The sequence below is a fragment of the Dermacentor silvarum genome, chromosome 4 (assembly GCF_013339745.2).
Source record: "Dermacentor silvarum isolate Dsil-2018 chromosome 4, BIME_Dsil_1.4, whole genome shotgun sequence".
In the NCBI taxonomy this organism is placed as follows: Eukaryota; Metazoa; Arthropoda; class Arachnida; order Ixodida; family Ixodidae; genus Dermacentor; species Dermacentor silvarum.
The window spans coordinates 37,337,129-37,364,458 of NC_051157.2; the positions used below are offsets into that span (position 1 = coordinate 37,337,129).

General features: G+C 42.0%; 1 protein-coding gene across 2 annotated transcripts; it reads left to right on the plus strand.

The window, feature by feature from the left end:
- Positions 1–257: 257 nt before the first annotated feature.
- LOC119449791 (tyrosine-protein kinase Btk29A-like) lies at positions 258–26,121 on the plus strand. Of its 2 annotated transcripts, none has more exons than XM_037713055.2 (18): positions 258–529; positions 1,500–1,675; positions 1,958–2,047; positions 2,153–2,234; positions 3,878–4,033; positions 5,620–5,678; positions 6,622–6,699; positions 6,912–6,976; positions 9,243–9,302; positions 9,500–9,628; positions 10,708–10,910; positions 11,606–11,670; positions 14,349–14,455; positions 15,364–15,452; positions 16,660–16,861; positions 21,807–21,925; positions 22,705–22,862; positions 24,933–26,121. In XM_037713055.2, exons 2-18 carry the CDS (start codon positions 1,520–1,522, stop codon positions 25,002–25,004), a joined length of 1,890 nt encoding a protein of 629 aa, XP_037568983.1. In that variant the 5' UTR covers positions 258–529; positions 1,500–1,519; the 3' UTR covers positions 25,005–26,121. The 2 variants fall into 2 exon arrangements, with proteins under 2 accessions (XP_037568983.1, XP_049521400.1); XM_049665443.1 differs by lacking the exon at positions 258–529 and adding an exon at positions 1,022–1,280.
- The last annotated feature ends 1,209 nt before the right edge of the window (positions 26,122–27,330 follow it).

Below are 27,330 nucleotides of genomic sequence, written 5' to 3' on the forward strand. Positions count from 1 at the left end.
TTCCTTCAGAATTTGGAAAAAAAGCTGAAGAGATAAGAGCGACGGGGGCGGTCGCGAAACCAACAGCTAGCACAGTCCGCCGCGTCGTGTTCGGCCAGACCCAGCCCCGCTATTTGCCTGCGTACTTACGCCACAACGAAATCGCACCGGCACAAAATAACTGGGCGGAAACAAAAGCATAGCACACAACATCGTACTACCTGCAGTCGCGAAACAAATGAGCACCTTGAACACCACCGCCGGCTCCGAGAAAGTGTAACAGGAAGTTGTTACGTTTACTTCGAGGAATTTCCGTTTTCTGAGAGAGTGCAAGGAGGCCAGCGTCTCCTCCGTCTCCTCCACCAGTCAGACGGGCTAAGCTGGCTAGCCACAGGCAGGGTGATGGCTGCTACTGCAAGTTCCTTGTAACAATCTGCGGACTCGGACTATGTGCCCAGTGCTTCGTATGCAGGATATTGTGTGTCTTTGTGTGAGTGCATCCGCTATGCAAGGCGTGGGATTTACATCGGCACCAGCGCACGAAACAGCTGTGAGTAGCGGCTCTAGCGTCGCTTCGCTATTCGAGTGATTCCCGAGGGGACATCCTTCATTCGGGATTTCGTATATTTGTTCTGACTGGTTTTGTCATACCACTGTGCCGAAATTGCTGTTTTTGTGTCTCCCGTGCGCATGGTTGTTGACCAGCGAATATGTCAAAACAGCGGCTCACTTTATTTAGAAATTAGGGTAATCGGATTTGTTTTGGTCTGTCGCGATGTCGTGACATCACCGACGGTTTCGGTAACGTCGGAGGGTTCTGGCACACTGGAATTACCTGTCGTGCTGGCAGAACGCGAAAATGTAGTAATCACGACGCGTTTTGTTGTCTTGTCTGGCGCAGTGTCTATTGTGTAGCAGGCCTCGGTGAAAACCGTAAACTTCACGACTACTGAGAACGGACTGTTCGAGCGCGCGCCTGGACACCGTGCTTCCGGTTGTTTGTTTGATGTCTGTCGCGTCATCTGCCGCACCACGTAGCGGCTGTTCTGCCGGACATGCCGGCGTCGAAACTTGCAGTGAAAGTGGAAGACAAAGCGCATTCCACGAGGCGGGCGAAATCTAGAAACGCCCATAAACCGCTTGTCGGGCAGGGACGAGCATCTAGCTCAAAAGAAAGGGGGCGTTCTTATGCGGACAGGAAATATGCTTCAGGGAACCCAAACCAACTGGTCAAAGAACCGGTCATAACCTCACAATCGCAGATTAAACTCACCACCTGAGAAATATGCTATGCAAATGAGGTATGGTAGCTTTTATCAAAAAGGGAATTCTCAGCTTTCTTGCAATACTAGCAACTTTGTAAACTGCGCTGTTCGTTCACATCTGATTCCACGATACTTTCACATTACCAGTGCTTTAGCTTAATTTTTGAACACGTGCTCATTAGAGAAACTTGTAATTGTAGTGTGCTTAATGAAGTCCCCCTTAACTGCTTAACCTCGTGTAACTATTGCTTCCAGTTTGCAGGGTCTTTATACTTATGATGAAAATGGCGTCCCTGAACGAAGAAGCGGTGCTGCAGGCACCCATGCTCAAGCGCTCTCAAAGCAATAGTCGCCTCAAATCTATCAACTACAAGTCACGTTGGTTTGTGCTCACCAAGACCTGCCTGCGGTATCACGACGGAAAGCCAGATGCAAGTATTCTTTACTTCTTTACATTTATTAGCCTTTCATGCTGCCATGCTGAGCCTTAATGCATATGCTGCTTAGTTATATTTATTGTATTCATTATGGCATGCGCATGTTTAACAGGCAATAGATGTACCACAAGCGGTAGCGCATCCTCTAAACTCCTAACGTGTGATATGCATTGTTAGCATTACTGGTCTGCAGTTTCCGACATTGCTGCCTGCATTGCAAGTCAAAGAAGCACTGTTCCTATCCCATATGTCACAATTCCCTTTGTTCTGTGGCAGGGCAAAGAAAAAGGGCGCTTGGATCTGCGTACAGTGCGACTTGTGGAGCGTGTTGATGACGGAGCACTTGAACGAGAGAAAGCATTTCAGGCATGTCTTCTGTTTCTACCAAATATTTGTTACTCATAATTTACAGTACAGCTATGATCTGGAATAATGACTCAATTTATTTTTGCTCTTTTGTCTCCTCTTTAGATTGGCTACAAAGATCGCCTTATGTACATTGTGGCATCATCAGAAGCACAACGAGAAGAATGGATAGGTGCTTTGAGGAAATGTAAGAATGTTGTTTTGTGCTTGTATGAAAGAACTACTTTGCTTTTGTTCCATCAGTATATGCTTTTGCCTAAATTCATGTATCGAAAAAGTCAGTACCACCCAGACAAGAAAATAGAAAAAAATTGTATCAAGCTTGGCGTGGTGACTTTGTTGTGGTCTTTATATCTTAATGAAGGTACAAGTGTTGTTGTTCTCTGTTGACATGTTGAAGGGATGCATAATGTGAAAGTGCCATGGTCACGACTCACTAACAGTGATATTGCAGAGTATTGAAGAGAGTGTAAAGCAAAGTATGTGCTGACCCGCATAGGGAAGGAAAGAGCATGTGAAAAATTTCAGTACTGGTTGAATGTGTTGGACTCCTGTACCACTTCAGTAATATTTTTTCTTCATTCAGTGCGTTTCCAAATGCTAGTAGTTGCATGACCATCAGTATGTTACTTTATGTAATTTGGTCGTTCTGAAAATTAAATGCTTCTATTAGTCATTTCTTGGTGAAAATTATGCACTTCAACTGCAAGTGGATACCGGCCTAAACACAGCGAAATGTTGGAAACTGAGTGTAGTATGTTCATAGAATTTCACAGGAAACAATCAAGACCTGCTGTCGAACTGGCATTTTGCAAAATTTTGTTCAGAACTTGGCTCTAGCCAAATGCATTCTATAGATGCCACTCTTGCACTTGTATTGAAGTAGACAAGATAAATGCGTTCTGGTTCATAGGCAGGCATCCTGTTTCCAACCATGTGAGCTTGAAATGGTTGCTGGTTTTCTTGCTGTTTATGTCACACTCCATGCAGTGCTTTTCCTTTCACACTTTAAAACTTTAAAATAAGCTATCTGGTGGGAGAAATTCTCTTATGTAGTACTGCAGCTATACCATGTTCAGTACAAGTACTATGAAAAAATAAAATGTATGTAAACATCAATTGTTCTTCTATTCATATCCTTATTTGAGTAAGGGACACAAAATTTTTTAGTGTTACTCTCAGTGGCGCACCGACGGGGGGCGTTCGGGGGTTGTAACCCCCCCCTGAGGCCGAGTTAACCCCCCCTTTGTTTGACCTCTTTTCTTTCCTTGCGCCTTTGAGTACTGCAACTAAGATATACGACGCGCAACCGTCTGCACACTCGCAAACTTGCGCAAAAAGCACATTTTTTGACAATTTCCCGTGAAGAAATTGAAATTAGTGCTGTTTAGATGGTATTGGCAAACTAAGGCAAACTGTCAACCCCCCCCCCCCCCCCCCCCTGGCAGAGATCCTGGGTGCGCTACTGGTTACTCTTGTTAAAGTTGAGTCTTGTAGAGTGTGACTGACCTTACTTGAATGGATGCATGACAGGCACAAGTGGTACTATATAATGCATCAACAATGGTGGTGTGCTGATCTGTCAGGTGTGGGCATTTGCAGAATAAGTATCTTTTGATTACAGTTCATTTGTGAATCAATCCTATAGCTGTCAAACTTGCTTGATTCTCTGACTTGTTTCTTGTGGGGTATTTAACCGGTGACTTATCTTGCCAACACGTACATTCATAGTACAAGTTCTTATTTCTGATGTTTGTGTTGTATGGAATAGTACTCCAGGCGTTCCAAAGTAGTCGCATAGTATCGAGTCTCTCACTGCTGCTTTTTCAGTGTGCGTAAACAATGATCAGCTGGCTGACAAATTCCACTCGGGTGTCTGGTCTGGCGGTCGCTGGGGCTGCTGTGGTCGTGGATCTCGTGGTGCCCCAGGATGCCGAAGCACTTTGGTCACCGCCCCACACAGCGCGGAGTCCCTCAGTTCCAGGGGTGAGCTTTGCATCAGATCATTCATTGATTGCATTCATTCACTAATTTACATTATCATTCTGTCACTGTGGTGATATCGTTACTTGACTGTGATGTAACCTTTAACATGATTCTTCATGGTTGCAGTGATTGTTAACCCTTCCCGTGTCAAAGATGAGCCTCACTCATCCAGGTGTTTCCTCCAAAATGTCACGTGCTAGTGACAAGTCTCACTTGTCCAATGATTTCCTTTCGTCTACTAAGCAACAGACAAGTGATGCTAGTTTTATAATTTTGGTGTGAATGCTGCACTTGCTTTTTCAAAAAACAAAATATTTAGGGCACAGTTGGCAAAAACGAAGTGTAAGTCTGGCTCTCCTGGGTTTTAAGAGTGGTGGTTACCACATGAAGTGAGGTGGCTGTAGGCATGAGGGCCACCATTTCAATGCCGGATTTGTGCTATTTCTGGATGTTTCTTCACCTCAAGTAAACAATAAGACTAGGAAAGCTCTAGCAAGTCCTCTTTGGAGCTTCAACATAGTACTAATGATTGCAAGGAAGATTTAGAGCCTCCGGTGACCTATCTTGCGTGGACATCGGCTTGACAGAAATGCTTCGCCACCAGCTCCTGCAATTTCTTTCCAAACTAAGCCACCAAAAACGCATCACATGGAGGATAACAAAAACACGCTCGACTTCTGTTCCAAAAAATATCACGCTTTTTATATATAGACTGCTTTTGTGGCCTTGCCTATGTAACTAAAAAACATTAAAAAATAAATGACAGTAAAAGACAACAGAAAGTGACAAATGAACTGCTGATATTGCAATGTTGAAATCTGTTCACAATAAATCGGTCATCTTGCTGAAAAAAAAAAAAAATGGTGCGGGGAAGAGTTAAATGCAACTGTCAGTGCTTGTGTTGTATGGTTCTCTCTTTAGTCCTTGTGTAGATTTTTCGCGCTAAAAAGTTTACGAACTGCCATTCATTGACATCATATTGTTTCTGTTGAGTTTCTCCTTCCCCTTCACTTGGCATTTGTGTGACATGAAAATAACACTGATAGAAAGTGTGCACAGTCACAATTTGTTATTTATCATGTCTGCTTGCACTGAGCTAGCTAACTAGCATGCTTGGAAGGTGATATCCTTGGAGGTGATGGTTTCTTTGCATCAAGTCAATGGACAATAAAGGGGGCGAGGCACCTGCTTATGGATCAGGCATCCTGTGTTCATGTATTACATATACATGCACAGTGCTCACAAGCTGCATGCACAGTGCTCACAAGCCTGATTTCAGGGGACACTGTGTCACGTAAATTACTTCATGCTTTCCTGCATTATTGTTTACTGTTGTGGAAACTTGCAAACTTGCACGAGCTCTGTTGCTTAGAATTATATGAAGTTCGCATCTCTGTTCTTGTAGACTAGTCGCACAAATTATTGTTGGAAGCACAAACTAGCACAAAGTAGCTCTTGGAAGCAGTTCTTGCACTGCAAACTAGTGTGCACTGTCACAAAAGTTTTTTCATGAATATGGGTTGATTTCTTGAAACAAATGAATTTGTTTGTAGTTCTTAATAATAGCATTTTACATGTTTGTGCAGGTAGCATCACATGTGGTGACCCTGTACCTGCAAGGACCAAGGACATATTGCCTATCAAGGTTTGGATGCTGTGCTGTTTGAACGTATGGCAGATTGCTTTAACCCCTTAACTGTTTCGGACGAGCACAGCTCGTCTTTGCCGAACTGTTCCAAAACCTTTTTGGACGAGTGCAGCTCGTCCGCTCGAGATAATATCTCCTTTTGAGCGTTTTGAACGAGACACGCTCGTTTGCAGGCTAGTTGGTGTGTTGCTTCGCGGATGGCAGCACTGGGCAGGTAATTTTTGTTTTTTTAAACCCCGTTTCACATTTATTCAGGGGGAAACCCGTGTTCAAAAAAATGGCGTCTGGTAGAGGCAATGCATGTATTTCTGGTCTGCAAAAAAGAAGAATTTCGCCGTCGTCCAGCTCTTTGGACGATAGTGACTCAGAAACCGAAGTTTACTTCGTTTCTGGAAGCAAACAATAGCAATGACTTCGAAATTAGCAGTTCATCAGATGAAGAAGACTGCTCAGAAGACACTATTGCGAGTGCGTGTCATTGCCGGCGCTTTGATGTGAAGGACATTCGCACGAAGGCTCCTCAGCTTCCGTTTTGGGGGGTCCCTGGTAAGGCAGTTCAATATATATTGCCTGATGACTTGATAAAACTTTCCGAATAGCGCTCTTGCTTCTGTTTTCTATTGTTCATTGACAGCAGGTAGCTGGCCTCCTTTATCATGAGCAATAATAAACTTTAATATGCTAATTTGATTTAGTATGTGCTTGAATTTTTTTTTCAACACCGATAAGTTGCTTTTTAGAAGGAAAATATTCAATATCACATTTAAAAACATAAGCAGTTTGGGCACAGAAATTGTCAAAATAATAAAACGGTTAAGGGGTTAAACATTGTGCTACATTTTTGAAGTTGCCTGTGTGCTTCTAATTTCTTTGTTTCAAGAGATGGTGCAGTGTGAACAAGTGTATAATTACCTAATGCTGTTCTCTCCTTTTTTGTCAGGGTACTGTTGCTACAAAATTGGTGACAGCACTGTATTCATTCCAAGCCATAGAAAAAGGAGATCTCTCATTAGAAGCTGTAAGTGACCAGTTACATTCTTTAAACTATTATGCATCTAAATTATGTAGTGTTGTTAAAAAGGACAGGTTCAGCATGTCTAGTTGTATACCCTTAAAACGACTTGGTGAGACTTTTTAAATGATAGAATAGACACAGTCCACGTACACACGTATACTGCAATTTTTTTGGGGGTGGAATTTTTGCCTGAACTAACCGAAAATGTCTTCCAGGGCAAAGAATACATTGTACTAGATGATACTGGAGAGCACTGGTGGCAGGTTAAAGACAAGAATGGGTAAGATGGCCCTTTTTTTTTTCTGCGCTTTCTTGTGATGCTTAGCACCTTTTCTTTTCATTAATGCTTGCCTCTCATGTGCCTGCTTTTGCTCTCTTTTTGATTTTTTTTCCTCTGCTCCATGCAGAAAAAGGATCCGTAAGTGTGAGGCTGAATTTTATTTTCCTTCATAGAAAGCATTTGCATGCTTTATGGTCCTTTAGATTATGACTTATTGTTGCCGTTAAAAAAAAAAAAAAATGTGACTGATTCACGTATATGTGATTTAGTCAGGGGAGAAAAGCTACTTAAACTCCCCGTTTTTCTCTATTATTAGGTAAATCTGCAGTGTTGAAGCCAAGCCAGAAGTCGGCTTCTCTGTGCTCTTTCTAAAGCTATAGTGCATTTTTTCGTAGCTTTATAGTTTTGTTTTATATGGCATGTAAACACAAATTTTAAATATTTGGAAACACACTTTGATTTCCTAAATGTTTTGCAGAAGGCATCATGAAATAGCTTATCTAGTTTTTTTAGTTCTGTAATAGTGTAATAAAGAAAAGATTATGGAAGTTCTTGTTTCAAATTTTAGAACAGTTGATAATGCTGATTGCTCCTGTTTTAGACACGCTGCGCAGCATGTGTTAATGTTTTAGCATAAATACTATATGCTTCAGAAATAGCAAACCTAATTTAATGATTTGATTGCATGCACTTACTTAAAAGAGCGCCAGTGCAAACTTATGTAATGGCACCACAACTTTAAGCAGACTAAGACTGTAAGAAACTTAAAGCATCAGAAAAAAATTGCAAAGTTAGAAAAATGCACCACAAGTTAGTTTCGGACACTCATAGGCCATGACAAGGGCATATTGGCTATTTTGTGCTAGTATATGAAAGTGATAGATGCTTCATGCAAGAGCATTAGGATTCATTTTCATTTTAAGGTTGGCAGTGGCAGGCATTTATGGATACCAGCATGGTAGCCAAATATGTAGATTTTCGAGCTACTTCATTGCTTTTTTAGTTATTTTTCACTGTATTTTCTGTCAATTATTGTGTTAAGGGGAGACCCTGCTTTGACAAACTTTTGTCTTATTTCCGAGTCGATTTTGATGAAACTTGTGGAGTTTATGTATTTCCATCTGCAAATTTAAGATATACATTCAGCTTTCTTACATAATAAATATATCTCTAGAAATTTAGAAAATTCATAATGTGCTTGGAGGTGGGCTATTTACTAAACTATATACGGTGTAATATATGTCGACATATAAAAATGATCTCGTGTAATCGGAGTAATGAGCGATACAAGAATGGAATGCTCCAGACTGATTGGAACCAAAGTTACAGCATGTCAAACTCATAGTAATACCCAGGACAAATTATTAGTTTTTTAATATTTCTGTCATAATATTTGTCTATGTTACATGCCCACTGCAATCTCTATTTGTCTACCTTTCTGACAAACTAATAATTATTGTGATAGGATAAGCAGAACCAGAGATAACTCCACAACGGTGACACCATCAGAAATGCTGTTTTGAGAAAACAAGTAAGAACATTCCACAACCTGTTTATGATGATTATAACAGAAGGCTAAATCAATCAAGGATGATACAGGGATCCAATCAAGCAAGAATAAGTGATCTACACCAATCTGGAGCAATGGGATGCATAAAGATATTTAGGCCAATTTTCAGCTCCAAGAAGCTGGGTCTCCCCTTAAAGTTTTTGCTTGTGTAAATGTAATAGTATTCAAACATTATTCTTTAAGCAAATATTCAGAAACAATATTTCTGAAAAAAGAAATCTGATCTCAACGATCAAAAAACAAAAAACTGGAACAAAAAACTGGGGAGAGACCCTGACATCACTCTCTGCGAAGCCTGCCTGCATGGAATCTCCAACTTATGTGGCAGCTTCTCCTTCTTTATGTACCTTCCTGTCATCATCTTGAAGCTGAGCGCACTTTCTATGCACTTTTTTTGCGCCATGCCGGCCAGGATCATGTCAGCTGCAGAGAGAAACCAGCCTCCCCTAGCACTCGGTGCTATCTGCCTCATAGATGAGACTGGAGCCTAAAATGACACATAGTGACTTCTGCCGCACTTTTTGCAATGCGTCTGAGATTGTTAGAGCCCTCTCCTCAGTTTTTTCTTCCTTCTTCACGACCTCAGCTTCATCTCTCATAAGCAGTTGTATGTTATTTTTCATGTGCAAGCATTTCCCCCCGCTCTTTTAATGAAACAAGTGTTGTTTCTCCTGGCTTGTTACTTTCAACATTCAGGGCTGTGGGCTTTATTCCGAGCAACTATGTGGAAGAGAAGGCCGGCCTGTGGCAGCATGAGTGAGTGGTGCAACCCTGTCTTTATTTTGCATGACGTAACTTCAAAAAGAATACCAGTCTATTTTTTTAGGGGTCAGTTCTTGTAATTAATTATAATAAGGCTTTCAAGTGTCCAGAAGGCTGCATGCGGTAGCTGAAATGTCAAATGTGCCTTTCTTGAGTGAATTCATCTCATCTCTTCATCTCATCTCTGGCAGGTGGTACGCAGGAGACATGTCCAGGCAGCGGGCCGAACAAATTTTGCGCCAGGAAACTAAGGAAGGAGCCTTTGTGATTCGCAACTCATCCACCCAAGGCCTTTTCACACTGTCGCTTCTAGCAAACAGGTAAGCGGAACTAATAAAAAAATATTAAAGATAGATGCTTCATTCACTATGCAGTAACTATGGGCATACTAAAAGCAACATTTTCAGTTAGGCTGAAAAACTGAATATTTTTCAGTTTCTGGAAGGTGAAAAATAAGAGGAACAAGTTTGGAGGGTGAACAAGACTGCCTAGTTATACTTACATTAGAATAGCGCCATCTACATGTGCAAGTTTGGTCATCTGTCCATCTTATGAAACAGCAACGAGTGAATGTTCACCGCAGTTTCTGGGATCACGACAGCGACAGTAATTGCCCAGCGGGAATGTGCACTACTAGATATACATGTACTGGAAAGTTTGATTTATAGTTCTATTACAATTTTGTAGTGACAGTAATGAATTAAACCCTGCCAAAAGTGTGGGCCGAGAATTCAGCTCTTTTTTGGGCTAACTTGTGCCCAGAAATACAAGCAACATTCGAATCACAGCGATAATCGCAATCAGACGTTGAATCTAAAATGTATGGCTCAAGTTTGTCTGCTATTTGTACATCTCTAGCCATACATTCCAGAGTAATCGCTAGTGCTCACGTGCATTCAACATGTCACACTTGAAACCTGATTAGTCAAGACTCTTTTGCTATAGAATAGGCAACAACATTCAAGAAATTTTAGATACTATACCAATGTCTTGTGCTGAATGCTAACTTGAGATTCTGGTGAGAAATGGTCACTGGCAAGAAAGCAAAACAATGGAAAAAAGTAAATGACCGAATATTGCTAATAAAGGGCACTAATTAGTATAACCCTTGACACCTAACATGTTTCTGATTCAGAGGTGCCAAATTCTACAAAGAGAACTAAACTTAGCCTCGCATAAGTTAAGCCTATAAATTACGTAATTGTACTGAAGAAGGACTAGCAGTATGCACTGCTTCGAGAAAGACGAGGACAACGACGAGTTGGTCGAAGCCGTGTGCCTGTGTTGCCTGAGCTGTGTAACCTCTCGCTGCTAGTGCTCTACGCTCTAATTAATTAAAGTAGAGTGCCTCTCTACATATTAGATATTGACAATAGTGGCACACTCTCTGCCCCTGCAGTCCCAATGGCGTGTTCCAAGTGAAGCACTACCACGTCAAGAGCAGGCCTGGCGGCCAGCTATACCTCTCCGAGCGACGCAGTTTCCCCTCGCTCCAGGATCTGGTGCGATACCACCGCCATGACAGTGGAGGTCTGGCCACCAGGCTGCGCCACTGGCCCGCGCAGCTGCGCCGCACAGCTCCCACTGCTGGCCTCGGCCACGGTTGGTCATCCTTTCTTATTTGTTGTCTATTTCTGTTGCACATTATTGACAGCTGCATTGTTGTATAAAAATGGCTGCCCAGGCTATATATAACGCCCTTGCTGGTGTTGTTGAAAAGCCTTTGACACCCTGCAGCTCAAAGGAACAGATATTCTTTTGTCTATGTGTAGGACTCCTTTCACAAGTAACACCGTTTGCAGCTGACACTGTTCTCTGCACTGTGAATTGCAGGGCTTTAGCACTGTCTGCACATTCTGTCTTATAGGGACATGAGAAATACATTGCCATCACATTGGGAGTGCTTTGAACTGGGAACGTAGTCCAAAGTTTGTGTAAATAATTACTTGTCCAACAGTGCACTACTTTTCCAGCATGTATAGAGGAGAGATTGAGTTTAGAAAATGCAAGTGCCACAACCTACCAGAAGTGCATTAACAAAAATACACAATAAGAACATTTTATCCTTATGCTTCCTTCTCTTGCTTACATTGACAATTGCTCGCATTTTTTGTTTGTCCAATGCATGGGTCCCTTGATGCTGTTATGATGTTCATATCAAGACCGAGAATCACAGTGTGAATTGATTTAGCATGTGGTTTGTAACACCATTGTTGTAAAGGTCAAGTTCAAGAAAACTCTTGTTAGAGTTGTGTGTGGAACTAGTATGGAAAACTTGTGCTTCTTGTTGTCTGCAGACAAATGGGAAATCGACCCGTCCGAGCTGACTCTTCTGGAAGAGCTTGGAAGTGGGCAGTTTGGTGTAAGGAGTCCTTTTGCTTTCTTTTTAGTGTTGTATGCTTTCGAGGATGGGCTTAAATATTCATAGTTATTACTGAAAGCCTAAAAACTCTGTTTTAGGCTGTTGCAGGCTGTTTTACTGTTGTGGAAAAAAGCATCTAGTGCAAGACCCATTTTTTTTAACCTTTCTTTGCCCGTGCACTTTTCATGTTATAATATTTATTCTCTAAGTACTGGGTAAATGCACTAATTTTGAAAGAAAAATAAAAAAAAGCCGGCAGATCCCACGCTCCGTGGGAATCGATGTTAGGCGAAGCAGTGTGCTGCGTGGAGCCTACTATGTCAAGGAAACGACCATGAGAGCACCAAGATGTAGGCTGCTCTTTCGTGACCTGCATGACACGCATGTCATGACATTCGTGTTGTGAGTCCTCAGGAGTCCCTTTCGCTAGTCCGAAGAGACCTTAAGGTGAAAGCCTTAGTCATGCTCATGGCTGACTTCGATCATCAACCTTTAGCCTTTTCCTTCACTTAGTACCACGTCCGAACCCATTCCAGTGGTTTTTGAGTGTTAATCTTTTTTTCGCTGAGTCATTGTCATTTTTGCTGAGTCATGCTCATGACTATGACTTCTACCAGCATCCTTTAGTGTTTCCTTCACTTACTACCCACGTCCGAACCCATTCCAGTGGTTTTTGAGTGTTACCGTAAAATTCCGAGCAAGCGCCCCCCTAACTTCACTGCTAATTTCAAATTTCCGCCGCCGTTCCGGGAAAGCGCCCCCCCCCCCCCCCCCCTCTCGCTCTGCACCAAAACTGGCCTGCCACATCCAGTACACGAAAATAATGGCAAATTCGGCAAATCGCACCAGTGCGCATCAGGGTGCCCCAATGAGCCATTTCATCGAATCATGGGCACACCCTGGCGCCCCAGTGGGCACACATGTGCTTCGGGGCGAACTGCGGCTGGTGGTCTGCACTTCACGGACTGAGATCTGCCTCGCACACGGCACAGAGGAGTTATCTGCGGCGCAGCGACGTGACCACTCGGCGACAGAGGAGTGGTCGCGGCTACGCTCTGGCGTCGCCGGCAGCTTCACCGCTGCTAATCACTCGCCACCGATATTGTCGCTAGGCCTTTTCCAGTTCACTTCCAATCTGTAGCAGATGGCGCTTCAGAACGAACTGCCGACGCTCCCAAGCAGCAATGTTTTGTTACCGTCATTGCCGGCAAGCTTTACCCTCTCCTCGCAATAATTTCACACGATGAAGAAAACATGCTGATATTTACGGCACCACCAGTTGCGATGCGAGCATGGCCAAGCCGCGGTTCGCTGTCCGCCGTCGGTAGTCCATGTACTGCAGCTGAACTTGACTTGTATCGGAACTCTCATTAGTGCTTAATGTTTCACCGTGGACATGGTTTTTAATAAAGTGAACATTACGTGTCACTTTACTCTAGCGGACATAATTTTGCCTGGAATAGAAGCTGCATAACCAATGTTCGTGTCGCCGGTTGCGGCGACGCGTCGGTGCAGCGTCGATGGGCTCTTTCTGTAGTTCTTTCGGTGGTTTTGAGAGTGATAAACACCACTAACAAATCTTTGGCTTAATAAAGGTCATGTTCAATAAAATTTTAATGCCATTCCCGCTGCGTTTTCTCGTTGCCATCTTGAATTTTAGTGCCGTTCCGGGATAGCGCCCCCCCTAACTTTGCCGGTAATTTCGACTTGCTTGAGGTGGGGGGGGGGGGGCGCTTGCTCGGAATTTTACGGTAATCTTTTTTTCGCTGAGTCATTGTCATTCTTGCTCAGTCATGGTCATGACTATGACTTCTACCATCATCCTTTAGTGTTTCCTTCACTTAGTACACACGTCAGAACCCATTTCAGTAGCTTCTGAGTGTTAATCTATTTTGATGGGTCGTTGTCATGACCTGCATGACACGCATGTCATGACATTTATGTCATGACCTATCACTTATGTTCCTCATACACTCCTGTCACACTATGCCAATTTTGGTACCTACGAAGTTAACGAAACGACCATGAGAGCACCAAGACGTAGGCAACTGCTTCATGACACGCATGTCATGACATTCATAACATGACATCATTTATGTTTGTCATATACTCTTGTCGTAGTTTGCCAATTTTCGTACATACCAAGTTAACGAAACGACCATGAGAGCACATAGACGACGTAGGCAGCTAGATAGATAGATCGGTAGATACTGTCAAAGTAGCAAATGTTCACCAAGAAATGCTTCGCATTTAAAAAAGAGTGCACTAATGTAGAATTAGCTGCTTTGAGACATGTACATGCTTGCTAGTAGAATGCTTTATTCTTTGGCCTGTTCTCATAATGAAAGGAGGCATCTAATAAATTGCAACACCACAGAGGCTTGCGCTAGTCGGTACATACTCAATAGGGGAACAGCGCAAAAAGACAAAGACATGAAGGGAAACACACACCAACGCTGGTGTGTGTTCCCCTTCCTGTCTTTCGTCTTTTCGCGCTGTTCCCCTGTCGAGGCATCTAGTATTTTGAGTTCTGTGGCAACTTGATATTGTCACTTTGTTGCAAAACTAAACCAGGCAGACATGCATTTCTTAATTGTGTAAGGCATAGTTAAAAAGAACTTCCTGTTGGACAAATTACCATGTTAAGTTTCTGCAAACTCGTGTGTATGTGCAAACAGGTGGTGCGCCGAGGAAAGTGGAGGGGATGTCGGGATGTGGCTGTGAAAATGATGAAGGAAGGCACCATGTCTGAGGATGACTTTATCGAAGAGGCAAAGCTTATGACGTAAGTATCTAGTGGCATGTGCTTATGTCTGGGTTAGTTAGGAGTTGGTCTCTGTCCTGATTAATTAGAAGCGCATGCACCTGGCATGAAGACACAGATTTAATCTTCTGTAACTGGTCCCCCTCCTTCCTTGAGCTGTGACTTTAGGATGTTTCAGCTGTAGTGTCTGAAGACTGTTTTAAAGGGGTGCATGAGAGATGCAGACATGAATGATCTCGTTAAGTTTAATGTAACCGCAGTGACGTGTTGCAATAATGTAAGGGAGAAATTATCTGCATGAGAGTAGCGTGAAGCTACAAAGGAAACCTGTGTGGGTTTCTTAGAAAGAAAGCTTTGCAGTTGAAAAAAAAAATTGTCCATGTCTGGCATATTGAACCATGGTTCAACGCCTTTCCAGGGTGGTTGTTGTACCATCTGAGGTAACCAAGACGATAGCAAATGGCAGAATGAGATTGAATTAATTGACAATTCAAAGTGCAGTAGCAGTCAATGAGCAGATCAGTTTACTAAAATATGTGACATGGAGAAAGCTTGATTTGCTTATTCAGTGTGCATAGGTTGTGCGCAGGTCACTGCTTACTTGCTGGTGTTGTTCACCTCGGCCATTTCAGTGCATTTGTAAAGTTAAAAGCTAAAAGGTCTCTCGACTGGCAATTGTGGGAGTTGTTTGTGAATACAAATGAAGGAGCTTTCATGAAAAAAAATCTCCAGCCTGTGATTTTACGTGTGTATAGCTGCACTGCGACCTTTTAAAAAATCTTTTACTATAGTCTGTAATGTTTAGTAATCAGACAACTTTTGGAACACCTCTTAATGGTGACTTGGCTGCAGTAAATTTGCATCATTCACTGTTTGTTGCGGATGTTCCAGCAAGCTGTTTTCATTGCACCAATGTTTTTCTCATTTAGGAAGCTACAACACCCCAACTTGGTTCAGCTGTATGGTGTCTGCAGCAAGCACCGTCCTATATTTATTGTAGCGGAGTATATGAAACATGGTATGTCTGTTTGCATCAAACCTGATCTTTGATGTACAATTACATTCTTTTGATCCTAAGAAATGCTTACAAATGCTTGCTTGAAGAACTCCAGGTGGCCAAAATTAATGTAAAGCCCCTCGCTATGGCGTCTATCACAGCCTGGGTATTGCTTAACAACTTTACCACCCACCAATCCTCTTCAATAAGCTTGAGAAAACTTTGCTTTGTATAGCTTTTTAAATAGATGCCCAGGGTTTCTTGTAAATATAGTCCCAAATATTCTCCCTGGTGCGTCAAAGTGTGGGACATTTATTATCATAAAATAAGCCGAGATTTACACTTTTCATGTCATGTTTGACACTCAAAATTTGCAACGTGGTCATATGGGGTTCTTAAATGTGAAACTACTGGTGACTGGCCGTGTTAACTGTTAGATAACTTCAATAATTTGTCGTTTGAGTGCTAAGCATTTGACAGCTAAATTGACTGATTCAACCACTTAAATGTTCAATAAGATACGGAGCTGGAGCGTTTGGGCAACAGTAGTAGATATTTTATATACATTTATGGCAGATCAAGGTTTTTTACATCACGCATGTTTGTCATTTTGTGTGAAATACAAGAAAGAAATATCTTCTGAAGAAGATCTTCAGTTGCTGTCCTCTAGCAGTGGAAGCACTGATCAGCCCGCATATGATTTCACTTCAGTCGCTGTTCATTACATTGTTTTAATGACTGAGCAAACTGAGTTTTTGCAGCTTTCCTATGTAGAATGTAGATTTCACATGTTATTGGCCAAATGCTCACTCAGAGGAGTGTCGGTACTGTATATTTAGCATGTCTACAAAATGTTATCCCACTCTTGTGTACGGGCTGGCCAGTGTGGATGTAAGCGAGGGTTTATTTTTTGCTTTCTCCCAGCTAAGTGTTCTTCACATGTGCCACTGTGATCTTGCTTAGCAATTGATCTCAGCCAAGCCATTTTGATTTTTGATAGATCAAGCCACTGAACACTTTCACAGAGCATCCTTTCTACATCGTATTGATGCTACCTTTTTGGACACTTGGCAATAAAGCGCCAGCTCAGATGCAGGGTAATCAATACTGCATTAGCACCCTTCATTCAGTTATGAGGTTTTTTAACATTCTGTGATGAAGTGTTTTGCTTCTTTGTTGGCTCATCTATTTTTTACTCACTCACTCTCTGTTATGGCTGCAATCGCAGGCTCCTTGTTGCAGTTCCTGCGCCGTCACGAGCGTGCTTTGTCCGAGAAAGGCCCTGTGCTGCTTCTTGACATATGCTTGCAAGTGGCTAGCGGCATGGCCTACCTTGAGCTACACAACTACATTCATCGTGACCTGGCTGCACGGAACTGCCTTGTTGGCGAGAACTATGTGGTCAAGGTGGCCGATTTCGGGCTGGCAAGGTAATTACTGATTATCCAATTCTCGACCCTGTAAACGAACTCTGGAGGAAGACCTACCTAGTGATGAACAAAAATATTCCAGTTAATCTACCTAGAATACCTCAAAGCCGAGGGGTTTCAGATTTGGACTCGTGCGACAGATTGAATTGCAGATTTCTGCATACTGAGTGAGCATGTCACTGCTGAATGGTGCCAAATTCTGCCATGCCTAAGGATGCTGCAGGCTGGCTGTTTGCGGCGGGATTCAGTGCTCCTGAGCCACATCACGCTTCATCTGTGAAATGGATCGGCCAATTCAGTCCCATTTGTAGATTTATTTCTCTCTGCTTGGTGCTTCCCAAACAATCCTTGTGCTTACAGCAGCTCATGTTTCTAGCATGAAATTATGTGACTATGTAGTTAAATAAGTGTGTATTCTGGGACATGTGATAGCTTTTCACAGCACTCAAGTCTTTTCGTAGCACTCGAGGCATCGTTACACTCTAGCCAGTGATGCCATGTGCAGGACAAGTTGGATATTGCCAGCAGTACACATGCTGAACATTTCAGGGAATATCCTCTTGTTTCTTGTGGTTATGGGTTGCTCATTTATAGATCTCCGGGCTTATTGGGCACATTGTGTAATAATAGTACTTCTGTGCACATTAGCTTAAGGGGGACGTGGCAATTGAAGTGGTCAAATTGGTCAAAATTTTCAATTATCAGATTTATTTTCTTCGCGATCCTCGGGCATTCATTTACCTCGTGATGAAATATTATAACAAAACACGCAATAGAAATCGAGAATAGAGCACTTTCCTAGAGTGCTGTCATCAAAAATTGCAAAAAATTTGGGCTTCGAGCTTCGTTTTCTCAGCTTTCATTTTTTGTGCAGTTGCTTTCAGTCATCCCAGTGCAATTTCACAACGAATGAAAACAAAATCATTCTGCCTTTTGCACTTAGATCCTGAAACATTGATGAGTGCAACAAAGCTGTCCATTTTTACCTGCACCTCATCAAAAATTTATTTTTTTGCAAAGGTCGTTAGTAAGACAATATGCACAGGAAAGTTCAAAAAAACAATTTGGTGCTCATTTCGGCATTTAAAAAATAAACCAATAGCTTCATTGCACAGAATGGGCCTTTGTGAACATGCTGATGTAAAAATCTTGGCGTACATTTGTGTAATTAATTAATTAATTAATTTGGGGATGACCATTAGATGCTATCAAGTGTTGTAACTCGAAAACTATAATAGATAGCACAAAATTAAAAATTGTGGGGTTTTACATGCCAAAACCATGATCTGATTGAGGCGCGCCGTAGTGGGGGACTCCGGAAGTTTGCACCACCTGGGTTTCTTTAACGTGCACCTAAATCTAAGTACATGGGTGTTTTCGCATTTCGCCTCCATCGAAATGCGGACAAAACTGATTTCAGTATGATATCACAAATCACACCGACATGCCAAATTTCATAAATTTATTCCAATAAATAAAAAAAATGTTTTCATTGCCACATTCCCCTTTAATTTAGTTAAACCTCGACATAACGAAGTCAGTAAAATTGCCAATTATTTTCTTTATATCAAAATTTTGTTATATTGAAGTTTGACCTTTTATGAAAATAACTACACTCGCCGATGAGTACTACTTACACTGAAGCGGCCACAACATTCCGAATTATCGGGCAATCGAGAAAATGAATATTTAAATGGGAAAAAAATCATTTTGTGAAGTAGTTGATCTTTATGCTAATAACTACACTCGCCGATGAGTACTACTTACACTGAAGCGGGCCACAATTTTCCGAATTATCGGGCAATTGAGAAAATGAATATTTAAATGGAAAAAAATCATTTTGTTGAATTTGAGAGTCAGCGACATAACATACGATTTCATGTAGTGTCGATATCTTCACATCAGCTGTACGAAGCGAAGCCAACCATGCTTTCGCATTCATTTCACTCCCGCAGCTGATAGTGTCGCCTGCCGTGGGACGATGCTATCATGAAAAGCGCCGGCAGTGGGGAGCAAAGGCTTCGTCTGCCTCTCGCTTCAACATTTCTCCGAATCTTGAGATTACGTAATCTCCAGTACTAAACGAGTGGGGCAATAGCGTGCATGGCACCAAATCTTTGCACACGTGGCTGAGTGCATGCATGTCGACTTCGTATGTGCTCAGCCGCGCTGACAGGATGTGAAGCCATGGTTGCGCTAGAAACGGAGACGCAGCAACCTGCTCCTCTCTCCCGGTCTCTTGTGCGCTTGATCGCATTACTGCGAGCTTGCTTCCTTTCCCCCTATCCCCTTTGCTCATGCGGGAAGACAGCGCTCATCAAGCCGGCAGCCTTCTTGGCTTACCCTCGCATGCTTTCACTTGCATTCAAAGCATACAGGACGCAGGGCGTGATAGGATCTTATTGCACTTCGACTTTATACGGAACATGACGCTGCTCCGCTTTGACGGTCACACCTCTCAAATCGTGCGGCACATTATTTAAGAGAGGTGCGTTCCCTAGCAGCCTCTTGTAATTCAACCATTTGACCATCTACATGTGTGGAAGATTTCCTTTGTCTCTGTATTCCATCGCGGCGGCAGTGAAATTTTGTTATATTGAAATCGTGTACAGTCTACTTCCAGTCAATTTGACCCTGTAGGAACTGGCAAAATTGATCAAATTATCCAGCAAATTAAACAAGATGCAGAGAAAACATATAAATACGCGCTTATTCATTTAGCAGTATTTGCCCTATTCTAGTATGCCCCCAAATGTGTCCCAAGTAGAAAACTAACGTAGGAATGACATTAAATTTCCTACACAAAGTAGAAATCTAACACTCATCTGATCTTTTACGAAGAAAAAGATTGTTGCACAAAGGCGGACGGTTCCCAAAGGGAGCTCTGCCGCAATACATTTGTATTATGCGGTAAAGCATACGATCATTGCGAAGGCGGTTTTGGTTCTGTGTCTGGCTGCACCATGCAGGCAACATTCGACCCAATTTTCTTTAAGAAAAATAAAGGCACGCATTAGAATCTGGTAAATACCGTAATTAGACATTATGAGCTCCGGTTGTTGCTTGAAAATCTTCGTAGGGCGAGCTGAAAATAGGCGTTTTCGACGAGAGATCACGTGTGTTCAACGCATTCACTGTCACCTGAGCTCTGCAGGGAGATGCTACCACTAAGGAGGTCACTATAGGGGTCAGGCGCGTGCGTGCTGACTGGTCAAGTTCGAATTATACAGCGAAAGCCAATTTTAGGATCGAACTAACAGAAGTTTTGGCCCATAGATAAACATGGGTGCCAGTCGGGACCTTCATTCAGGATCGAATTAACCAAAAAAACGAATTAATGGGAGTCAAATTAACGGAAGTCTACTGTGTAACACACTTCGTTATATTGAGGTTCTAAATACATGGTGTTTTATGGAAAAGAAGTTATAAAAAGATAAGTACTTCATTATAGCGAGAATTTCATTATATTGAAGTTCGTTATATTGAGGTTTAACTGTATTACTAAACCTACTTTCACAGCATGTAGTTTATGCATGAGAAAGTCCTACCCATCGTACTTATTGGATGAATCTCTGGTACTATCTTTATGTGTGTGAAATGTTTAATGTCACCAACAAATACAGTAGAATGTCACCAACAAATACAGTAGAACCTCGTTGATACGATCCCGTTTCGTATGATTTCCCGGTGCCAACGTTCGCGATCGCTAACGCAAAAATTACCCAATATACAGTTACGCTTCTTTTGTACTAGTTAATACATTCCCAGAAATCACAATGTTTAGGCACCAACATTCATTATATCGCCAGACTGCAATCGTACTGTATGTTTTCCGGCCGCTAGACCCCATGTAAAGAAGAAAATGTGCGGGGCAGGCATGATTGAGAGCACCAGGTGCCCACAATGGCAGCTTCCCCGCAGTACTACCTCGCCTGTGTCACGCAAAAATGTTGCCACGTACTCGCTTTCTTATTCCAGTACCAGCAAATCTCCTCATGGGTTGTCGCACATTGCCATTCACAGTTATCGCCACCAACCCTATTGCGATAAGCGTCTTCACTTATCTGTTTCACAGAGTGTCTGGCCTAGGAAGCACTTGCAAAGTGAGTGTCATGTTTCGCTCTGGTGGCATTGTGGCATCGCATTCCGGCATTGCCCACCAGCTCGATTTCGTTTCCGTTTCCCTTCGCCAGTCTTAAAGTGACAAAGTGCGTCTCGTGTCGCTGGTACTTCATGAACTCGACGCACGTCAGAGTCTCGTGCCACAATGATTCTCGCCGAGAGGGTACGTCAAACTTTTCTGCCAAAATGCTTCACCTGAAGAAGCTGCTGACTTAGGCTGCATTCGAGGAGTGTGAACATAAGCTTGCCAAAGCCACAAGAGTGACAAAGTGGGCCCGCTTGGGCACAGCCATAACAGCGTGTGTCGGTGTCTTGTGCTGCAGCGATTTGCTCAATGCTTCACATTACGTAGATGTCTACTAGAATTTAGTCTGTCGAATTTTTTAGGTACTTCAGATTGTACATTTTTCCCAGTTAGTACATCTTCTCTTGCATCGTTTTCCAAAATGTATGAACGAGGTTCTACTGTACTCGTGTTCAAATAGTATTTCCTTGTACAAATCATAACTGATCGCAATAACCTATCTCTGGAAGTTTTGACTGATGCTGACTGTTCAACATCCTTTGAACGTCACCTTGAATTGTATTTCGCGTGATTTGTCTGTGTTTGTGTAATTGCCACACTGTAATATGCCGTGAGGGCTTACAGTATTGTAAAAAAAAAAATGAAATAATGGCAGTGATGTAGTCATTGTGATGAGTGCCACATTTGCAGATAAAAGTGGTGTTTGTGAAACTGCTGTATTCTAAACCTACAGCTTGCAGTTTTTCACATGCCATAAATCATTTGCTGTATTTCCTTTGTCTTCTTGTGGTGTTGCAGATATGTCATTGATGACGAGTACACCAGCTCTGGAGGAGCGAAGTTTCCCATCAAATGGGCTCCACCCGAAGTACTAGGCTACACTCGCTTCAGTAGCAAGTCCGATGTATGGGCATATGGTGGGTATTGTTTGCATGTGAAAATTTGCTGTCGTGCGATGTTTTTTTATTTTCGTTGCTATAGGGACTCATGCAGACAGTAAGCTATGATATAGTCCAACCTCATTATAATGAAGTAGCATGCGGCCCAAATATGCTTTCATTATATTCGATATTCATTATAAGCATACAAGCTGATATTGGCAAAAGAAAATCACAATTAGGTCTGTGTGAAAAAAAAGAAAGAAAATGCAAGCATGATGCATCCAACAGGCAGCAAACAGTCTCCTGTTGATTTTGACTATCTATTGACATCTTGCTATGCCGATGCATGGCATGTGAATTATGCTAAATTAACATGCACTCTTCACGCCATTGTTAATATGCAACGGTGCAATCTGTGTGATCACACAGGATCGGCACATTGGCTTGCTGGCTGTGGGCCAGTAAAGCCAAACTGCTGGCCAAAACATGTATGTGTGTGTCTAGAATGTGCCGTTTCAAGTTTTATTTGCTGAATATTTCACATTTTTGCTAATACTAGGATACATATTTCGAGCTGTCAGTAGACAAATATTCGCTTCCCTGCAACTGGTAATGTCTCAGATCTTGCATTTGGTGTTTTATTATGGCAGAAGCATTGAAATAAGGTGTGACCAACCAAGTTTTAGATTTACTTAGATGTTATATCCTGATAATTTGTTATACTATCTGGGTTCGTTATATTGTTTGACTGCAAGTGGGCGTCTTCCACTATGGTGTGAAAAAGCTGTGTGCACTGCAATGAAACATGTCCGCAGGTGTGCTCATGTGGGAAGTGTTCACGTGTGGCAAGATCCCTTACGGCCGGGCGGCCAATGCGGAAGTGGTGGAGCAGGTGCAACATGGCCAGCGGTTAGCCAAGCCTCCAGCATGCCCTTCTGATGTGTACCAGGTCATGCGGTCCTGCTGGGAAAAGGTGCGTCCAGGACGCGTACCCATTAGCTTCCCGAACTTCTCTGCTGTGGCTCTCACACATGGGCTTAAGAGGAAGATTTAGCTCGGCCCCAAGTCCAGTTTTCTTATTCAAATATAGATGTAAAATGCAGATATGCTTTTATGAAACAACCGCTGAACTGATTTGAATGAAATGTATTTGTTGCACTTGAGAGGGAAAGTTAAATTCTGTGACCCTAGGAAGCAGAATTTTGATTTAGGCCCTGGAACATTTTCAGAAATTTTGTAAAATCGGTAAGTTTCAGAAAAATAGAAGCACGAAGTTTACAAATCTCTAACTTCGCGCCAAGAACAGATATCGCAGTTCTGTAAACTGGATCTGGTAGAGCATCTTATGCAGACAAATATTGTATATGAATTTACAGCTTTGGTAAAACTGTTATGTTTGTGGGCATTCTAGGTAAAGTTCTACTCTCAAACTAGTGGTAGCATTTGAAAGCGGTATATAATACATCAATTTTGTTCACTTTAGATGCATCATTAGGTGCAGTTTACGGATTTTTAATATAGTTCTTTATTGTTGAGTTACACTGTTGCTAACTTGAAACTTTAGTTTTTCTAAATTTGCCATATTCAGGAATTCTTGTTAAATATTGACGGCCTAAATGAGAAATCTGCTTCCTGCAGTCACTAGATTTTACTTTTCCTTTTTAAATGCAACAAACCTCATCAAAATTGGTGCAGTGGTTGCAGAGAAAAAAGATATCTGCATTCCAATGTATTTAGATAGGAGCTCCTAGTTAAAGCTTCTTCTTAAAGGAACGCTAAAGGCAAATATTAAGTCAAGCTAAAGTGATAGATTAATGCTTGAGAATGCCTAAGGCATCAATATTATCGCGAACAAAGTTCTAGTAATCGAGAAATTAAAGTAAATGCAGGACGCGATATGCGACCCATCCAGGACATTTAAGTACTTGCCAGATGACGTAGGCGCTCCTCGCTAGTACTCAATCTCTCCTAATAAAAAGATCATTGCATTGCATCTGAGACAGAAGAAAATGCTTCTTGTCCACTTTTACTCAATGTTTAGGAAAATGAACTCATTGGTGTTTCCCTTGACAATGACGCAAGCATTCGAACGGTTTCGTTTTCGCTTGACTCTGCGACACCTGTGCTTTCGCTTTCGTTATTGCATGGTGCTGTGCTGGTTTTGCTGGCGTGTGAAACTTGCACAAACTGCAAATAGCAGAAAATCCCACGTCCATGTGATTTTGTGGGATGCCTGAATGGTCCACACCACTTGACCAAAAGCAACTGCAGTGGCAAATCCAATGCTCTGTCTTGGCTTGGTTTCTCCTTGACCACACAGTTGCGTTCTGCGCAAAAAAAAAAAAAAAAAGTAGTGTTGTCGGTCGGGCACTGTTTTACTCACTGATGGCATTAAAGGGTGGTGATGGAGTATGCAATGTCACCACTCCCCTGCTCGGTGGTGGGTGATTTGAATTACGCTAAAGGTATGCGGACTCTTCAGATGCGATTTTCTCTTAAACTAAGTATTTTCTTGGCACGAAACAAGCGATGCAAGGTTTCTGGAATGGTATTTTAATAGTCCATGTTGACTTAATATGTGCCTTTAATGTCCCTTTGATGCATAATTGAGTTCAGTTCCAATTTTATTGCCATAGTTAGTTGCAATGCTTATAAACAGAACTTTCAAACTAGTGCAATATCAATTTTATTATCATTGCTAATTGTTTCATATAGATTCCAATATGTGCATTGGATGTGCATAATTTTTATTTATTTAACGAGTTATTTTTTATTGTCATCTTTAATTGTAATGGCCACAACCAGCACTTTTCCAAAGCCAGAACTTCCACATTGTGCTGGTTCTGAATGGTTCCCACAGGTCCAGAAAGTGTCCATAGATATAACAGGAATTTGAACAAGAAAGATGACGACAATAGTTGACGAGTCCACTCTAGTAATGCACATTTGTATCTGTGTGTTCTCATCGTAAGTTTACGTCCTTCTTTCATTTTGAATCTCTACCTTATGTATAAAATATGGACCCTTTATTTCTTTATTTCAGAAACCAGATGCAAGACCATCTTTTCGTTCTATCAAAAGTCAGCTGGAAAAAGTCATGGATAAGGACCACTGAAGAAGGAAATCTTTTGGCTTGAGCAGAAAATCATGTGAAACGGAATGCACAATCATTTCCAGATACGAACATGAAATCTGGTGGCCTGCAATAGGTTGACATCAAATTGAAGCCAAGATTGTTTGCATGCAACATCAGGTTATATTGTTTTTATTGATAGCACATTTTTGTTAGTTGTTTAAGTTGACGAGCTTGTGCATGCTCTCTCTATTAAGTCTCGGTTGTTACTAGTACTTATGTATAGGCAGTCTTGAAATATTGTTTTGAATCTCTCATTTTTCTTCCCACCTGCATGTTTGGTATTTACACGTACAACCACAACTGCCAACTGGATGTAACCAGTTTTGTTGTTTGTTGTTATCCATGACTTTGCTGTTGCTTTTTTATGGACAGTCATTTGTATGTGCCGGCAGCAGTTAACATGAGCTGTGAGTGGCTCATCCTGTGTGCAATTTTAGTTGCAAGTACGGAAGTATGCAAGGTCGAGTTTACACTTTTGTTGCACTTGTCTCACTAAAGATTTGCTTGAGTGCAGCAGCTGTTGTTTCTAAGCTGAACGTGCAGTGTTTTCCTGCAAATTGGTATTGTGGATAATGTTTACGATTGTAGAGTGGCACAGTTAGAGGCATTTATTTGGTTTGTTTCTCGTACCCGTTTGTGTGTGTGCATGTGTGTGTGTGTGTCTGGGTATGCAGCATGCCAGTCTAGATACTTGTACTCAAGTCATTGTTTTAAAAGCTTGCGTTTGACCTAGAACTCATTCAATTCTGTCTACTCACCAGCGAATGTTGCGTTGGCTACATCTATGCTCTCTTGCAAAATACTTTTTTTTTTTCTCTGTGCCATATATCATTCTCTCTTGAGACATACGCTTGTGTTCATGCTGTTGGATTTGTCTGTTGACTTATTTTTTTGTGTTTTTTTACTATTGTTGTCTTCAGCATATGCTGTGTTTTTAGAAACACGGGATCATTTTTGTTATATAAGTTGCTGCTTGACATTGAACCACTGAAGTGAAAGGAACAAGTCAGTTTAGAATTTTTTTTACAGTGTGGTGGAGATGTGTGTGAGAAGAACATACTTTTTATGAAAATAAATGAACAATGTGTGAAAATAATCGGTTGTTCCAGTCAGTGTACTTTTCTAAAGTTTTCGAAGTTCACTGCTTTCCTAATCCAGAATTTTTGGAAGATGTTCAACTTGTGCTCTTTTGCTTTGATACCCCCCTCCTTCTTCTTTACTTTTGCTGGCAAAAATTTGTGCAAGGTCAGAAACAGGTGTTGGGTGAGGCTTTGGAGACGCTCAGCTGCTTGCATTGCATATGACAAAATTAAGGAATAATGTATAACATTCACAAACAAGTTACCAAAAAGCCAAATTCTAATCAGACGAGCTTACAGTGGGTTTACCACCTCTGAGTGGAAGGCGGATAAGGATAAAGAATATTTTGGGACATTGTTACCTTTATGTTGTAGACACGTTAACCAGACATGAACTAGCCATATTGTGCTGTGCATACATAGATGGTGCCTGTCAGGGCCAGCAGAGTGGCATAACTATTGTTCAAAGATGCTGCCGCAATATCATGCATGGTATTATGGTATAATATTGCACAGAAGGTGATCTCAGCTGTGCCACAAATCAAGTCTGTGCCTGCAAGGGTCTGAAACTCGAGCATGCTTGGCGGCTAGTATTGTGAGGCACCACTGAAACAACCAGATGATCCCAGTGGGGAAAAAATGTTTGGCACTACACTGGCCAAGCACTGACCCTACATTCTTGGCCAGTCTTGTCAAGGTCGGCTGCAATGTTCCTTCAGGGGTGATACGCTTGTAAAAGGAGCCTGCGCCTTAAATTTCCGTTGAAACCTTCGTGAGCCCCCACCCTAAAAAAGTGATGTTTCAGCTGCTCCCATGGTGGCCATTTCACATGTGGTGCCCCAAATGCACCTATTGAGGTGGGGACACCTTCGGATTGGAGACAAACACCCCTTTCCAAGCTCCCATAATGGCCGAGCACCAGCCTGGGAGGGCACTTGTACCTATGTTACAGGTAGGTACTCGACGGCAGCACTTGCCTCCCACAGCTGCGGCAGATGCTCTTCAACAGGTATGCTTCAATGAAATCACCAAAAAGTTGTTAGAAACAATCTCGCTATGACTATGGACGTTAATGCGATTCGCATTGAAGCAATGTAGCAACACACCATATTGCTACCGACGAAAGGCGTCATGCTTGATGCGTGTACTGTAGCCGGGCTCTTTGCTTGCAGTTCCCTTGGAACACTATGTCATCTAGCGACGCCGCCGCGAAGACCACCCGTGCG